The following is an 18,834-nucleotide window of genomic DNA, read 5'->3' as shown; positions in this document are numbered from 1 at the left end:
TTTATAATGTCATGATATAGAGAAGTAAATTGGACCAAAATCTGCAACGGGAAGGCTTTTCAAACAATAGAATGTCTTGCTTTGGATCCCAAGGAGCTGAATCTCTCCTCGGGAGGGGAGATAGACAGATGACAGATAAGTTACAGAAGAGACCACTGCCTGGGCTGGAAGATGTGACCAGATCACTTCTGAAGCCTTTCTCATGTCTAAGAGCCAGAAGTTCTATATTCTTTCCAAAGCTTTCAGTTAACAAGTATGGAGTATAGCTTAGTGGTTTTCAGCAAGGGCTCTGAAATCAGATGAATGTGGTTGAGAACCTTGGTCCTAACCCTCACCAGCTGTAAGCCACTGGCAGGATTATTTTCTCTTAGTCTCAGTTTCTTCATCAGTAAAATGCGAATAATAATAACAGCTGCTCCATAGAGTGTATTAAAGATTTAAGAAGATGGTACCCCTAAGATAATTAGCTCAATACCTGGCATTTAAAGCAATGTACTATACGTTGGCTAACTGAACATAATAATAACAAAAACGAAGGGATGTTTAGTAAATGGTAGATGCTACAGTGATGACATAGAAGGAGGAGGGGGTGGGAAGGAGAAAGAGGAGGGAGAAGAGGAGGAGAGGGGGCTGTCTGGACCAGGAAACCAAGTTATCCCTGAAACAACTAATTATTATGCATGAAATCACATATATGTATATGTGTGTATATCCTTGTATGTGTGTGCGCGTGCGTGCGCGCACACACACACACACACTCCTTTCCCCAAAGCCAGAAACTTGAAAGCAGCCAATGCCCATTCACAAAGAGAGGAACAAATGACATTATAGCAGCCAGCAAAGGAAATCAAAGTCTGGAAAGAATAAAGGAACAGGAGCCGGCACCAAATATATGTGTTTGTCAGGTTTATCAAAATATGGATTCACTCATTTCTTACAGAATAAAAGGCTCTCCAAGAACAATTCTAACTGTGAAATGTTTCTAGGAATCTTGTTAAAAATAACCTGAAATAGGCAGGGAAACAAGAAAAGACATTCAGAAATCATTTTGTGAAAAGAGGGTTCTTGGCTCTTTGCTTGACTGTCACCCAGAGCGCACTCAATTGTTTGTTTCTATAATCAGAAGTCGTTTACTGGGCTTCGTCGTTCAGGGCTTGCAGATGATTTCACAGCATTACCAGCAGGGCAGCAGCTAGAACTTTCTGCCTACCTTTCTCCACAGTTCCCCTGTCCTTACAGGTGAAGTACTTCTGACCCCAGTGCTCAGAAACTATCTTGCCCCTAATCAGAAGGATATTAAGGTGCCACCAACCCATTTCCCTTTACCACCTGTTCTGACAGTGAAGCAGTGTTCCAGCAATCGGAGCCTTGCTCTACAAACCTGTGTTCCTGATTTTTGCCCCAAAAGATGATGATCGTGATAATGAGAATGAGAATGAGAACACAATTCATCAATAACCTACCTGTTCCACGATCCATATGCACAAGATCTCACACAAGCCTCACCACAATCTTATGAGGCAAGAACCATTTTGCCCCAGAAGAAACAAGAGGCACAGAGAGATCAAGCAACTTGCCCAGGGTCACACAGTTTCAAGGTGGCAGGACCTGAAGTCCAACAGGTCCGTGAGATACCGCGTCCTGTGCTTTTAGCCACGACACTAAGCTGCTCTACCGGGAATCTGGTTCCCTCTAGGTTGGGATCCCACCTTGTTATTTCAAGAGCCTGAAGTCATGGCCCTGACATCTCTATGTGAAAAAAGAGGAACATGGAGACCACATTGAGGGCGGTGTCTCTTTAAATCCAGCCTTGGGGTCCTTCTTCATAAATATATTTAGATAGTAATTGTGTTCATATGAAGGGCTCGAATGATAGAAATTTATCCTGATGGGTGGATGACAATGTTTTCTTCAAATGGGATCTCAGACACCAAATTAGCTGTGGAGCACTGAGCATCTACAGAGCCTGGGGAGGGATTTTCTTCCTTAGACAAGTCTAAATTGCCTTCCACCCACAGACTGCCAGAGGAATCGTGAACCAAAACAAAATGGCCCCTGAAATGAACAATATCACCTCTGGCACATTTCTTCCCACTGGCAATCTTTCCAGAAGGTCTCCGGCTTCAACCAAAAGAAATAGTACACTGGTTGAAATAGGTTTTGCTCCGTCTTGAGTTTAACTGTACTGAGGAGAAGACTTCTGGCAGTTCTGTAACTCACACAGCCACAAAGGAAGGCTGTCCCCTTAGACAACCCGCCACCTCCTGGGCTATGCTGATGATTCAGTCAAAGCTTCCAGTGACCAATGTCCATCATCACTTCGATGTGGCTGGCGGTCATCCAATTTTCTCCTTCTGTTCTATTCTACTCATTCTCTACTTGATTCTCCTTATTAGGAACACCCCCCTAATGAAGCAGTCCATTCCATTCTGTGCTGAAATACGTACTCTTAAAACTTCAATCTTCTGTCCCTACTTCTCTCCCCTGGGACCTTGCAGAACAAGCCAGACCCCCTTCTCCTGTAACAGTCCTTAGATAAATAAAATCAGTGCTTATGACCTGAATCTTCTTTATGCTCTAAGCTTAGCATCCCTTGTTCCTGACATGGTTGCTCCCAGGTCATTAATTCTGCAAGGAAAAATCTCGGTGTCTGCCCGCTTCTGGACACACTCTAGTTTGTTGACACCCAGTATAAAACAGTGCTTTACTGCCTCTATGGGCCGGGGACCTGCCCCCGTACGCTGCGGACCGAACCCGCGTTTACAAGGAGTATGTTTTCCGGTGGGTCTCTTGTGTGCTCTGGAGGCGATTCCTTCCTGAACAGCTGCTCTGACTAAATCGGGAGGGCTGTGTCCCTGCCAAGTACATGCTGTAAGGGAACAAGCTCCGGGAGCCTGCCTGATGGAAAGGACTTGTCGGCAAGGTGACTGCCGGCATGCTACCCTCAGAAATTCTGGGCCCTTCTTCGCAGCAATAACACCAACCGCCTTCTACAAACAAAATCACAGGGTGGTCTGTTTATTTATTTATTTATTTGAACCTGTCTTGTCTTGGTAATGGATGTAACATTAGAGGAGCCACATGTGCCAGAGCTGCACAGATGTGGGCAGAGAAAGCACAGGCCCCTCCTGGCATCGAGGAAAGAAGCCTCTGGTGGGGCCCCTGGCCGTGGTAAGGAGATTCTGTGTTGTGAAGCCCAGAAGAGTTGTTTAAAGTGGGGTTCCTCAACCTTGGCACTACTGAAATCTGGGGTCCAACCCCTACTGCTGGAGTGGGGGTCGGGGGCTACCCCATGCATCGATGGAGGCTGAGCGGCATCCCTGGCCTACGTCTACTGGATGTCTGTAGCACCCACTGGTGCTGGAAACCAAAGATGCTTTCAAATGTTGCCAAATAGCCCCTGGCGTACAAAATGGTCCCCAATGGAGAACTAATGGGTTAGACCCACACCATCTCAGCAGTTTAAGATGTAGAACAAACCCTGAACTTGAAACATTACCTCCAACTTCCCTGTTTTTTTTGTTTTCAGTTATTTTAAAAAGACTCTATTCATCCATCTGAGAAAGACTGAGAGAGAGAGCACGAGAGCAGAGTGGGGGGCAGAGGGAAAAGAAGACTCCCCACTGACTGGGAAGCCCGATGCGGAATTCGATCCTGGGACTCCGGGACCATGACTTGAACCAAAGGCAGACGCCCAATCAACTGAGCCACCCGGGTGCCCCACAACCTCCTTGTTTTATTGGTGTCGCAGGAGATGATGGGCTGCTTGGTGGCTAACACAGGCTTCACGCGTTCTCCTCTATACCAGCGGGTCTCAGTACTGCGGTACACTGGAGCTTCCCAAGACATGTGCATTTCTGATTCCCAAGTGGACCTATTAAATAGACTCTCTACAAGTGGAACCCAGGCTCAGCTATTAAAAGCTCCTCATGCCTCTAGTGTGATACAAGGTCGAGGGTCAGAACGGCCACACTGACCGCATCCGTGACCTCAGACCACCTCAGGCATCCCTAGAGCTGGGTGTGCCCTGGGAGTCTGCCCCATGGAGCAGCACACACCATCCCCTGTGCTGTGGGCACCCATGCCAGGGGGCTGATACAAAGAGCGCTAGCACCCTAGCAACAAGTGTGCCTGCAGAGCCAACGGGGAAAAACAAATACACAAAGAACGCACCCAACTCATTCGACATGGTTACCATGTTGTAGTTTGGGTCTGAGACATGCCTACAGGTAATTCAACAGCCAGAGGCATAACAACATATCAGCCCCAACTGTTGAGCACAGGGCACGATGTACCCAGGAAACAAGGCTCGTCTCATGTTGCTTAAACAATTATTTATGAACAGTGTGATTAATTTAATTCCTCTCTGGGTTTTTCTTCTGGCAGAGGGAGCTCTGCATTCCTTGTCTGAGGGCAGTGTTTAGAACACAGAGATTTCTCTTGACTCATTTCTTAAGAAATGCTTATCAGGAAGTTGAGAAAATAATTGGAGAAGTTTGTTTAACCAAGATATGAATGATGTTATATATACAACTGTAATAACAGCAACTGCACCTGCTTCCGTTCAGGAAGCACTTTCTGGGTAACAGCAGGAACTGGACTCAGTTCTGCACAGAGATTTCACCTTCACAAAAGCCCGAGATGATTCTTTTTTTAATGTTCAGTTAGCCAGCATATAGTACATCAAGATATGAGTTCCCATTTTACTGATGAAGGAACAGGCACCCAGAAATGTCTGGGTTACATGTTAAGGGTTATTATCAATAGTAAATGTCAAGTCTGGGGACTAACAGCCAGGTGTGCCAGACCCCAGGACTTCGGCCCACCTTCTTCTAACCTCAGGGGTGGGAACTTTTCATTGAAAAATGTCTCAGTGGAGGGAATAACGCTTTTGCCTCAGCACTTCTGCACAGAAGAGGGCATCCTGGAAGGCAGCTTAAGCCACTTGATTACTAAACTCAAGGCAAAGGGAGCTCTTCTAGTGCTGTTATTCTGCCCGTGTTCCTGGTGTAATCCCAACAAGCAGGATGTTTCCTGAGACATGCTTTCGGCTGTGACTGGGAAGGACGGGGCGGGGTGGGGGGTGGGGCAGGCCAGCTTCATGGTTGCGTGACCAGCGCAGACAGATGGGCCAGCCAGATGGTGACCAGCGTTGCCATCTTGAAATTTTTAGGGAGTTTATCTTTGAACCTGTGAGGTCTGAAGAGAAAATAAAACATGCCTCAGTGACAAGGGGGCACCTGGGTGCACCGGCTAGGTGTGCATGTGTGTGTATGCCATAGCTCCTTGCTGCCTCAAAACATTAATGATGCCCCACAAGCACAGAATTCTGGGAGATACACCATGCATTAGGGTTTACTAAGACTCCAAGCAAATGCATGGTGAACACATTATATATAGAAAGCACTTCCTCTTTTCCATGGCCTGTCAGCAACTTCTACAACATGCTTACCACTGAGTCTTACTGAATTCCCACAGGTCACGGGTCCACCAGAATCCTGTGCTGATGGTTCTTATCAGCACGTCTATGACTGAATGACTGGGAATGCAGACAGCCCTGAGAGGTCACAGAGTCTATTTGACCAGAACTTGTCCAATCCAGGAGAAAGGAAGTGCTGTGCTAAGAAGGAGGAACCAACCAAATAACCCTATCACATCTTTTCTCACTCATGTTGCTCCCCTGTATTAGCCAACCGTTTTTGCTAAAAATCTCAGCACAGAAAGAACGGATAAGATATGGCCAACCATGGCTCTTTTCCCTTTCAGTGCTTCCTTGCTGAGCAGGAAGCTGAAGGAGGCAGAGTGTTAGTAGGGCGTGTGTGTTATCAAGAGGTGAAGTACAAACGGTTGCATTAGTTTCGTGTGTGGGATGGTAAACACAAAACACACACGCACACTTGAATTGTGAAATAGGATTTGTATGACTTGTGTCACTTCGGTGATTCCATACAAGCAAAATGCTCTCGTATTTGCACTAAAAACTGGCACTGGATAATACACAGATGAATGGTAAATATTGGCTAATCATTTATTTTTTTTTTCTTCTGGAGGACAGGTGACTAGAAAAGAAAATATGCCATGATAAGTTGAGAGAAAAATTGCAGATGAAAGAAAAAGGCTTTACATCTTAATACTTTCGATGGAAGTTTATACCTGCACTTTGATCAAGGGACCCTGTATTTGCATTTTGTGCTTGGCCTGCCAGTTATGCAGCAAGCCCTGGAGGAGGCTGGGGGAGATAAGACAAGGTCATCCTCACCCATTTTTGATTCACCCAGATTAAGTCTTGCATTGGCTCAAAACAATGAGTTAAATGTTGAATCCAACTATAACCTCCAGAATACAAGGCAAAGGCCGCAAAATAGCTTTTAAATGTTAAACAACTTTCCAACATTAGCAGAAACCTCTAAGCACCCAAAGTAAAATCAAACCTAAATTATTGTCTCATCCGTGGGTCATCTTCCAACCCACAGTATGAAAATCTCTGTTTAAAAGGGAAATGCTGGTGTATTGACATTGAAAATTGGCAAGTGATGTCACAGTGAAAAAGACAATGATTCTGGTTATGGGATTAATAAGTATTTGTTTAAAGAGGTGAAAACTTGTAAGTATACACATTCCAGGTGAGCGACAGGGTCTGATAAAAGCATCCATCCGTTCAACCAATAAGTATTCGAATTGAATCGTGTGTTCTCCCCTAGGGGAACACTTGGGAATAAAATAGACCTGTAATCTGGCCTCAGGATGGTCTAACCGAGGAGATGGATAATAAGCAAGTCAGCAAAAAACAAATACAATGATAAATTCTGATAACTTATTTATAAGGGAAACAAGAAAAAGCAATAGCCTAGAAGAATTTTTTTCTCCTACTGTTCTTAGAGGAACCCTCATTCTGTTTGCCTCTTTCTCACTTTCAATTTGTCTCTATCCTCATTATTTTCCACCTCTATTGATTTCATATTCAAACCTGAGCATACTCATCTTGTGCATGAAAATGCCAAAGACTTCTATAGCACATCCATTAGAATTGGCTTATTAATTGAGCTATGATTGGTAAAAGCAAGTCTGAGGAAAAGCATATACTGCCTTATTCCAGAGAGAAGGCTCTAGAGCTATTTCGCCCAATAGAACTTTTTACAATAATGAAAATATTCTACTTATAATCTGTGGCTACTGAATCCTTGGAATGTGGCTGAGGGTTACCCTATTGGATAGCACAGCTCTAGAGATGCCCAAGTCAACAAAAAAAAAAGCTGTTTATCAGGAGAGACTGAGGATGGATAATGGAGGACAGTAGCCAAGAGCCCAGTTAGATTGACAAGAAGTTCTTTGGGAAGTGCTGACAAAAGTTCTCAGTCTTCTGAGGAACTGGGTGAGTGTCCTAGGTTTGGGCAAGGTCTAAACTTGGAGAACCAACAGGAGACACCCAAGCCTGGCCTGAGAGCAGAGAAATCCATCCCCAAAGCTAAACTCCGTGTGCCATCTCTGCATTGCTAAGCATGTGATCTTAGCTATTTACCTAACTTATAAATAGTCTGTTCTCATAACATAATTATCTCTCCCCCGAGGATGGAGCTTTGCAGTTAGCAAAGCAATTTCACCTCCATTACCTAGTTTGATTTTCACAATGAGGTAGTGAGACAAGCAATGCAGAGATTATTTACCCAAGAAGCCAAAATTGGAATCCTCCATGGATTTCAGCTAGAGAAAAATCTGTGTTCTAAGGTTACTGTCAGCGCCACAAATCCTTGCTCTGCCTTGGATCTTCGGGGCTAATCTTCATAAAGATAGTTAAACAGAAAAGAAGTGAGACCAGGGAAAAGGGGCAGAAACATTGCTTTACTTCTTGTCAAGCCTCAATGTGCCAGGCACTTTACTAGGCTCTGAAGACTTAGCAGAGAATAGCACTGGCAAGATCCTAGACATTTTCCCAAAGATAATGGAAAACGAACTCCAGAATCAAACTCCCAATGGACTTCACATCACAACAGGATGGCTTCTTCCTATCTCCTGCCACACTATGTGGTCACAACATATGTGATCACACTTCACCCCCCAAGTGGCTAGAATCAGTTGGCTTGAAGAATGGCTGAGCTGAGGCAACTTCCGAAGAAATTTTACTAGTTCAATCATGTAAAATTATTACCCTTTAAGAGAATCTTTAGGACCTAAGAATTATAAATATGTGTCATAACCCTGAAGCACAGTCAATACCAGCACACACTGGACCATTCCAATCCACTGGGGTCAGAGTCTATGGTTCTCCAAGTTGAACATGTGTAAGAATCATCTTGGCAAAAATATTATGTTCCCTAACTTGCCTCAATTCCATGAATTGGGTCCAGGAATCTGTGTTTTTACTCAGCTCCCAGGTGATTTTAATGAGAGGGGTCTCCTGACCATAGTTTGAAGAAAAAATGATCAAAAATATAATAACAAAGGTTACAAATAGGGGGACCTGATCCTGTTCTCCAAACCTTTAACAATATTGCATGGAGAGTAATGGAATAATGAAGAAAAGCCTCAGAAGGGACATAGAACTAAAAGATACAGAAAGATGTAGCCTTATTTTCTCTTGCTCAAAGCAGAACTAGGGCCAGCAGGCAGAAGTCATAGGGATGAAGATTTCCCCTCAATATAAGGAAGACCTTCTCAACTCTAGAGTTGCCCAACCACGGAGCAGGCTCACTGAGTAGTACAATTCTCTCACTGCAGGAATTCAAGCATCAGTGATGATGAGAAAAGGACTGGTTAGGAAGCAATCCCTTCAGCTCCCATTAAACCTTGTGCACAACGCCAGCAATGCCCACTGTACTGTAATTATGTGCTTATGTGTCTCTTTCCTCATTTAGGCTGTGAACTCAGGGAGATTCCGACTCTCATTTATCTTTCCATCTACCACCTCATGCACAGTGCCTGACACATTAGGTGCTCAGGAAATAGTTACAGCAAATCAAACCTTAGAACCTAATAAATCAAGTTCCAGAATCTGCAAACCTGGTTTCTGATGAGTTTTCTATAACTTCCAAAGAAAAATTTGGATGCTTTAGTACCCTCTTCTGCTGTCCATAGTGAACCCTTAGCAAGATCTCAGATTTCTCCTTCAGTTAAGGTTCTAAAGTTTCTTTCAATATATGTCTTATATTTTCATCTTGTACTTTTTTAGTAACTTTAGTTACTGCTCCTGTGGATGATGGTATTTTTCCTAATCTAAATTCTAAGTGATGATGTCTAGTATGTAGGAGTCACTGAATGTTGGGTTAGTTATTCAGTATCTGGACATCCTGTGAAACATCTTAGTTTTCATGGTTTAGAGTGGATTTTCATGTTGTTCATAAATAGTCACAGTTTTGCTCTTTTTTCTCTAATTTTTATATTGCATAGTTCTCCTTTCTGTCACTTGGATTTTGTATGCAGTGTTGAATAGCAGAGGTGACAAGGCAACCTTGTCTTATCCCAGACTCGAGTGGGAATGCAGCCAGTGTCTTCCCACTAGGTTATTTCTTCCCTTCTCTGCCATTATATCTGATGGGAGTTTCCTAGAGCGGGAAAGGTGACTTCTATCAGACTAAGAGACAGATTGGTGGATGGGGAAAACAACTATAGAGCCAGGTTAAAGATGTCACAAGGAGAGAGAAGCTGGCTCCAAATTTGCTAAGAATCAGTCCACACCCAAGATGAAGCTCTTAGAATCCATTGTCCACATGATGGCATGATGCCTCTTCTAATGTATAAAGGCATACAAATTAAAACTGCCCAAGAAACATATATATGACAATAATTCACGTTTGGAAGCTCTTTTTAAAAGGCTATGTATCCTACATATCTAGACAAACTACTTTGTCAGTCAACCAAATGGTATGTTCACTTCTACTCTGATCATGAGCTGGATATTTCAAAAAAGATGCTTATCTCACAGAAAACCTAAACATGACTGCAGAAATCTCTGCTACATTCTACATTAGTTCATTCAATTTGAGTGGTCAAATTCCACGAAGACTGTCTGGCAAAAACATACCTTATTTCATTGGCTGCCCATATGTTTGCTTAATAATAAGATGTTGCAAATAAATCTTTAAAAAAAAAAAAAAAAAAAAGGAGGGCAGAAGTGCCCAGGTGGCTCACTCAGTTCTGCAGCTAGCTCTAGGTTTTGGCTTAAGTCATGATCTCAGAGTCCTAGGATCAAGCCCTTCATGAGGCTCCAAGCTCAGAGGGGAGTCTTCTTGTGGATTCTCTCTCTCCCTCTGCCTCTGCCCCTCCCCCTGCTCATTCGCACACACACTCTCTTTCTCTCTCAAATAAATAAAAATTTTGCATGAATCAAAGGACTACAAGAATGGGACCAAGACAGGAAGGCCTACTATTCCAAACCACTGAGGCAGACTGGCCCGATTTTAGTTCAAATTGGCAAAGTAAAATTCTATTCCATTCTTTTTAAAAGAAAAAGGTCTCAAAGTTTTGGAGTATTGTCATGACCTGGCTCTCCCCAGTGTGATTCTTGGGTTGCAGACTAAGTCCTCTATACATTGTAGAGGGATGATTTTTTTTTTAAGGGCAAGATAATTTTCAATTTTGAGTGTTTTAATCTTTCATTAACCTGAAGACAATCATGAGGACTTTATGTGACCTTGGGCCAGTTCTATAACCTCTTTAAACCTCGGTTTTCTCATTGTTAAAATCATGATAATTATAAGAGCAACCTATTTGGTTGTTGTTAAAATTAAATGCAATAATGCATTCAAAGTTCTTAAATACAGTAACTGACACATATTTCTGGAATTATGCTGGGCATCATAATCATTATTATTAATAACATAGAATGACATAATTTGCCAATGAATGCCTTGCATGAGGAAAATGAAGTTGCGTTTAACAAATCCTAAATTCTATTCATTCTCTTTTTATTTTTTTTTTTAAGTAATCTCTACCCTCACCATGGCTCAAATGCATGATCTCAAAATCAAGAGTCACATGCTCTACTGACTAAGCCAGCCAGATGGCCCTCAAATTCCAAATTTTAAACATCCAGCGGGATGTTCAGGCATCATTCTTCACTTCTGTGGTTTACATTTTTGCCCCCGTGTTGGATTCTGTGTTTCACATTTATTTAGATCAAATTCCATATTTTCAATGTCAGCTGGTTGGTTTTTCTTTCTTTCTTTTTTTTTTTTAAAGATTTTATTTATTTATTTGATAGAGATCACAAGTAAGCAGAGATGCAGGCAGAGAGAAAGGGTGTGGGGGGGGGAGCAGACTCCCTCCGGAGCAGAGAGCCCAGTGTGAGGCTCCATCCCAGGACCCTGGGACCATGACCTGAGCTGAAGGCAGAGGCTTTAACCACTGAGCCACCCAGGCGCTCCGATTGGTTTTTCTTTTTTAAAGTTTTAAATCTGCAGTTTAACATGGTAGTTCTCTCTGAGAGTGACAGAGAGTGTCCAGATTCAGTAACGTGGTAGATGGCAGGTCCACTTACGGAGACAGAGGAGAGCCTGGAAGGTTGGAGTAGGGGGCTGGGTGAGGTATGCAAGAGAATTCTGTTTAGGTACATGAAATGTGAGATTTTTAAGAGGCACCTATGTGAGGCTGTCAAGGAAGCAAATTGGATTTTGTGGTCTGGAGCTTAGAGGACAGCTATGATCTAGAGCTGTTAATTAAAGAGAGATTGATGGCACAAAAACTATGGATGGTCAAATCACATTAAGTGAGAAAGTCATTTGAGAAAAGTATGAAGAACAGAGCCCTGAAGAACTCTAACATTTAGAGGCCTGAGAAGGAAGAACCTATAAAAGATACTAAGAACGAGTTGCTAGTGCGTCAGGAGGCAAACCAGGAAAGTACACTGTTTAGGAAAATTAATGTGAAAAATATTTCAAAAAGGAAGACAGGTTAACTGTAAGAAGTCAAATCAACAGTGCTTTGCAAATTCAAATACTTTTTTATGAAAAGAGTTAAAGTTCAAAAGCAAGCAGAAGAGAACGAAGTGTATTTGCAAACTATAGAAGAAAGGATTAATATTTAGAATATAATATTCAGAAATGAATTAGAAAAATAGAACGAAGTTGTCAAACAAAGCACCACATATGTGAAGATGCAGTTTGTACAAGGATAAATATATGCCAACAACTTTTAAATCAGTCAGTAACTAACTTAAAAGAGTTTCAACGTACCAAATCATCTGGAAAATGCAAATTAAGTGACAGTCCATTTCTGTAATTAGCAAAATAGTAAAAGAAAAATTATGTATCGTGTTGGTGAAAGGAAGGAGTAGAAGCTACTCTCACAGCCTGTGATGGGAATGCAAATCACTACAGTATTCTGCGAGGTTGATCTTACAATACATCTAATATTTTTAAATGGAGCGATTTCACTTTGGGGAGCTCTCTAAAAGAAATACATGAACACAGGGGCTCCTGGGGGGCTCAGTTGGTTAAGCGACTGCCTTCGGCTCAGGTCATGACCCCAGAGTCCTGGAATGGAATCCCACATCGGGATCCCAGCTCTGCAGGGAGTCTGCTTCTCCCTCTGACCTTCTTCCCTCTCACGCTCTCTCTCTCTCTCTCAAATAAATAAATAAAATCTTTTAAAAAAAGAAATACATATACACAAAGAAAAGTGTTAAGGGCATTAAAAACAATACAGATAGATACAGCAAAAGATTGGTAATGCCTACATATCCACTGATGGGAAATTAATAAATTTTAACATGCTTGTGGAACAGTTAAAAAGAATGAGTTAGATCTACATATTCTGTGGTGCAGTGATCTCTAAAATACATTCATAAGGGATAAAATGCAAGGTGCAAAAAAATACATATAAAATGACCTCATTTATATAAAATAAAGGGAGTAAGAAAGTGGTCCAGTTCCATACTTTTGCATGTGGCGGTCCAATTTTCCCAATGCCATTTATTGAAGAAAACTGTCTTCTTCCCATTGTCAGTCATTTCTCTTTTGTCAAAGGTAACTAAACTGAAAATGGAGGTAGGACCTAAATGTGAGATCTGAAACCATAAAAATCCTTTAGGAGAGCACAGGCAGTAATTTCTCTTATACTGGCAATAGCAAACTTTTTCTAGGCATGTCCCAGGAGGCAAGGGAAATAAAAGCAAAAATAAGGATGCTTGGGTGGCTCAGTCAGTTAAGAGTTGGCCCTCAGCCCAGGTCAGGATCTCAGTGTCCTGGGATAGAGTCCCACCATCGGGCTCCTTGCTCAGTTAGGAGCCTGCCTCTCCCTCTGCCTGGCACTCTCCCTGCTTGTGCTCTCTCTCTCTGGCAAATAAATAAAGAAAATCTTAAAAAAAAAAAAAAAAAAGCAAAAATAAACTATCGAAATTACATCAAAACAAAAAGTTTCTGCACAGTGAACAATCAACAAAACTAAAATGCAATCTATGAGATGGGAGAAGATATTTGCAAACGACATATCCAATAAAGGGTTAGTATCTGAGACATATAAAGAACTTCTATAAATCAACAACCAGAAAACAAACACCCCAATTAAAAAATGGGCATAAGACATGAACAGACATTTCTCCAAAGACATCCAGATGACTAACAAGACACATGAAAAGATACTCAAACATCACTAATCATCAGGGAAATGTGAATTAAAACTAAAATGACCTGTCACTTCACACCTGTCAGAATGGCTAACATCAAAAGCACAAGAAAAACAGGTGTTGGCAAGGATGTGGAGAAAAAGGAAATGTACGGTTTGGTGGGAATGCAAACTGGTACAGCCACTCTGGAAAACAGTCTAGAGGTCACTCAAAAAATTCAAAAACAAAACTACCGTATGAGCCAGAAATTGCACCACTGGGTACAAAAAAATACCCCCAAAATACAAAAACACTAAATCAAAGCTACCCATGCACCGTTATGTTTATTGCAGCATTATCTACAACAGCAACTATGGAAGCAGTCCAAGTGTGCTCTGATAGATGAATGGATAAAGAAGAAGTGGTAAATTACTCAGCCATAAAAAGAATGGAATTCTGCTATTTACAACAACATGGATGGCGCTAGAGAGTTATAACACTAAGCAAAATAAGTCAGTCAGAGAAAGACAAATCTCCTAAGATTTCACTCCTATATGGGTTTCAAGAAATAAAGCAAATGACCAAAGGGAAAAAAAGAGAGACCAACCAAGAAACAGACTCTTAACTCTAGAGAGTAAACTGATGGTTCCTGGAGGGGAAGTGGTGGGCAGTGGGTAAACTGATGGTTCCTGGAGGGGAAGTGGTGGTAAGTGGTGGGAACTAGGGGACTAAGGAGTGCACTTATGATGATGAAAAAAGTAAAATAAGATAAATAAAGGGAGAACAATCTATGAATGTGTATGTTTTTATGAATGTTCATAAATGCATTTAAAAAATCACCAGACTAGTTTTAACTGTCTCTGAGGTGAAGGGTAGGGTCAATAGGAAAAAAGCTGATTTTGCTTTTAATTGTTTAGGTTTTATATTTCTTAAATCCATTTGAATGTGCTGATGTCCTGCTTACAGGACTTTTAAGAAAAACATACATTGTTCTTAAGTGGTGCTCATACAATTGACCTAGAGAATTAATTGTATGCTTTATTAACTCATCCATCAAGAGTTTAAGTTCCAAAAAAATAGTAACTTTAAAAAAAGGGTTTAACTTCCTGTTGTACATTAGGCAACATATTGGGTATTTGGTATGAAGCAGTGAACGAAACAGGCAGGATTCCTGTCCTTGCAAAGCTTACACTGCAGCAGATTCAGCCTTCAAACAAGTCCTCTCTGTGTCGGCTCTTAAAACATTCCTTACCTCCCCCAGAAAAGTAGCTCAGACCAACTTCCTGCACTCTTCTCTACTTTATGCAGAAATACGAAAACTAAAGTATGGAGACTACATCCACAAGCCACCTCAAAACTACCATCTTCGCATTTATAACCCACCACAGAGTTTCTGGATGCAGCAGGAATCAAACACCATGTCAGTAAAACAGGTCTTTTGGGCTGTCCTTGAAACCCCCAAACGGTTTCTGGGACGGTTTCTATGGGGAAAAAGCCCCTCCGGTTCTGAACAATGGACTTATTAGCAAAGGCATGCTCTGTGAGTCACTGACAGCCCCGACTCAGGCAACTGCTAAGGCAAATAGCTTTTAGGCCCCCCCACAGAAGTTCTTACACACACACCTCCTGGATGGATTCTTCATACGACCCTCGCTTAAGGCACACTAATCAGGAGAGAACGCCGGCCTAGAGGAATAGTCTTGGAGGCCTTTCCACCGGCTGGAATCTCAACACCAGACTAGGCTTTAGCTCTAAGTCTGCCCACCCTAGTAGTAGTAAATTGAATTCAGGCTTCTGAGCAGTCTCTGAGGCAAAGTGTTTCTATTTCACTGCAAACCTTATTTTCTTTTCTTTTCCTACACACGCAAATGAAAATTCCCCAGTTTTCAGCTGCTGGGACAGCTGAATACTGCCATCAGAAAAATTAAATGACTGTGTCAACGAAGGAGCTGCTTTTTAGAAATGCCTGTGCATCACGAAAAGCGCTGTTGACAATTTATCTTGGCTACAGGATGAATGGACTTATTTAACACATGCTGCTTTTTTTATGGCTGAGAACGACTCTAGCCCAGGGGAGATGGAAAATTCTCCGGGTTTAGAGAAAGGCATCGTGACTGCTCACTACTAAACATCCAGCTCCGAAGTTGCTCCCACTTCCATCAACCCAGGTGACCTTGGGTAAATGACCTGACCTTCCCATGTTCTTTCACATTGCATTTCTTGCCTCATGCTGTTCAATTTGCTAGAATGGCTTCCTTGATCTTTCCAAGTCTCAAATTCTTAAAAAATGTTTTCCTCGGAAGCTTTTCTTGATTTTCTAAAGCCGAATCAGCTTCTTTCCTCCTCAAATTCCCTTTCTCAATTACCCACACCCCCACTGTACCTCTTACCACATGGTATTACTGTTGCACATCCATCCTCCTATTTATTTCATTGATCACATTATTTTGTGGCCATCTTAGGGTATCAGGCCATATGTTATTACTACTGCTCCTACTAATCATATGAGTAACATTGTTAGGAGTATTACGAGTGCTTACCTTGTGTCAGGCCCTAAATGAATACATTATCTCTAGCTGTCACAAAAGCCTTATGAAATGGATGTGACTTTTTTTTTTACACAGTTGAGTAAAATAAAATCAAGAGAGATTATATAAATGGTTAGTAGTGGCACTAAGAGTCAGAATAAAGTCTCTTTTACTTAAAGCCCATGCTTTTAACCACTACTGAAAATACCACCTATAAATAATAGCAGATAATATTTGCTAAGTGCTTACTAGGTGTTGGGATCTGTACTGTTTGCTCTACGCACATTAGCTAACTTTATACTCAGAAAAACCCTGTGATGCAGGTAATGTGACTGAGATCTCAATATTTTTAAAAAATTGAAATTGAAGTTCAGGTGGTTAAATGACTTGCCCAAGGTCACAGAACTACGGAGGCGGGATATGAATACAGGCCAGTCTCCCCCAGAGCCCAAGTCCTCCTTATCCACTATTCTACGTCACAACCAGATAGTAAATTTTCCTTAATCTTCATAAATGCTTCCCAGCTTTTCAAGAACAACCCCTCTGGAAACAAAAAAACTGGAGAGGTACCGGTTCCGAATCATGCAAATAAACTCCACCAAGCCCCTCCGCACTCACCTTAGCACGTGTGTGGATCCATTAATGGTTGTGGTTGAACAGGGGACAGTCTGGCCCAAGATGGAGGGTCTTCGGTAGCGCTCATCGTCACAGCAGAGGATGATGAGGAAGGCACGTCTAAAAGACTTATTCAAGAAGGCGTAGAGAAAGGGGTTCAACCCAGAGTTGATGTAGCCAAGCCAGAGGAAAGCGGTCCACACCTGCCCAGGAACGGTGTAGTCTATGAAAGGATCCACGATATTGGTGACAAAGAATGGCGCCCAGCAGAGGCAGAAGCAGCCCATGATGATGCACAGGGTCTTGGCTGCTTTGGTCTCTGTCCTCATGCGATGAGTGCTGTGCTGGTCAGCTGGCTGGGGCCTGCCTTCTGAGGAGGCCCCGGCCCGTTGTAACATCTGGATCTGGTGGGCGTGCTCCTTCGCTGTGACGTAGATGCGGTAATAGGCCAGCACCATGAGGAGAAACGGGATGTAGAAGGCCACCACGGAGCAGGTGATGGCGTAGGGCTTGTTGACCATGAAGATACAGTACGTAGAGTTAGAGTTCTGGTTGAACTTCCTTTTTTCTATCTGAGAGTTGGAGGGAGAGAAGACATAAGGAAAGAAGGGAGAATGGGAAGGAAAAAGTGAAGAGAAAGAAGCCAGAGGGGAAGGAGGAAAATTGTGAGAAAAGAAAAAAAGATGAAAAAGCAAAGGAGGGATTGGAAGGGAGAGAGAAAGGGAGGGGAACAGGGAAGGAGAGGAAAAGAAGGGGAAACCACAAGAGGAAAAAAAGGAGGAAAGAGAGAAGAAGGTTTATCAGCCAAGTTCTCTTTTCCTAATAAGCCTATAGCACGTAGAACCGCAAAGGTAGAAAGGAACAGGATTGCATCCCGGAGCGCAGAGGGACTGTCTCTGCACAAGGGGCTGAAGGCCCCGGGAAAGAGGAGAAACGAAATGGGGACAAAATCATCCTTCAGTTTCTCTACCCAACAGAGAGTGGAGTTTGCATCTCTTCCCTTCCCCGTCTGCCTGCACACAACATATCTGGGAGCAAAAGTCTTTGAACTGTGGCCCCTCTGCTTCAAGACTGTTCTTACATCTCAGCATTTGCTATATAAAATTTAGAATTAGCTTATCAATCTCCATACAGACCTTTGGGGATTCTAATTGGAGATGTAGAATGACTGAGGAACATGGACTTCTTTCCCATGGTAAGCCTTCCAATTCACAAACATGGTGATCCTTCCCTTTACTTATTTCCTTTAAAATATGTTTCAGTAATATCTTACAATTTTTTGTGTGTAAATGTCTTGCAAATCTTTTGTCAGATTTATTCCTAAGTATATGACTTGCTATCCTATTACAAATTGTACCACCTTAAAGTCCTTAACCCTAATTGCTTGTTGCTGGTATGTAAAATCTGGTGAAATTTTTTTTGTATGGCAATGTATCCAGCAACTGTGTTAAGTTTGTTATTAATATTTCATCTCTAGATTCTTATGAATTTTCTCTATAACTATTCATGTGATCTACAATAATAAACATTTCACTTCTTCCTTTCCCATCCTAGTATCATTTTTCTTGCATTATTGAACTTGATAAGACCTTTCGTGTAATCCTGAATAGAAGAGATAATAGTGGACACCATTTTACATTCTCAGTTTCAGGAGGGGAGTTTCAATATTTTACTATGAAGTATGATACTTGCTGGAAGTTTCTTATGGATGCTTTCTTCTGTTTTTAGTTTGATGGGAATTTTTAAAAATCATGAATAGATACTGAATTTTATTAATGAATTTTTGGCAGTAAAGAGACAATCTTGTGGTATTTCTCTCTTTCTTTTATTAATACAGTGAATTATAGTGATTGTGTTACATTCCTGGAATAAAGCTCACTAGTATTAGATATTGTGATCTCTTGTAAAGATTGACAGACTCTTCTCCCTACTATAAACTCTGTCTACTGACAGCTCTGTGTTATTAGCTTTGTCTAGGAAGAGCCCTTGGCTGAAGAGAGCTGTCCGAGGTCAGCTTGCATCCCCTGTGAACACATACATGAGCAAATGCATGAATAACATATATAATACATACATGTTATCTTATTTGTGTTTTATCTAGCATCTTGTCTCATAGCATATTATAAGATTAAAGTATACCTTCCTATTGAATTG

At 41.8% G+C, this 18,834-nt stretch overlaps 1 protein-coding gene across 4 annotated transcripts in view; it reads right to left on the bottom strand.

The window, feature by feature from the left end:
* HTR4 (5-hydroxytryptamine receptor 4) overlaps window positions 1-18,834 on the bottom strand; it is a 176,566-nt gene that overhangs the window by 36,286 nt on the left and 121,446 nt on the right. For all 4 annotated transcript variants that reach the window (XM_032337386.1, XM_032337388.1, XM_032337385.1 and 1 more), the window contains one exon: window positions 16,684-17,252. In XM_032337386.1, the coding sequence (XP_032193277.1) occupies window positions 16,684-17,252 (569 nt within the window). The remainder of the gene's footprint in view (window positions 1-16,683; window positions 17,253-18,834) is intronic.

Source organism: Mustela erminea, chromosome 3 (genome assembly GCF_009829155.1).
Source record: "Mustela erminea isolate mMusErm1 chromosome 3, mMusErm1.Pri, whole genome shotgun sequence".
Taxonomy (NCBI): domain Eukaryota; kingdom Metazoa; phylum Chordata; class Mammalia; order Carnivora; family Mustelidae; genus Mustela; species Mustela erminea.
This window is presented reverse-complemented; position numbering and strand designations above follow the sequence as displayed.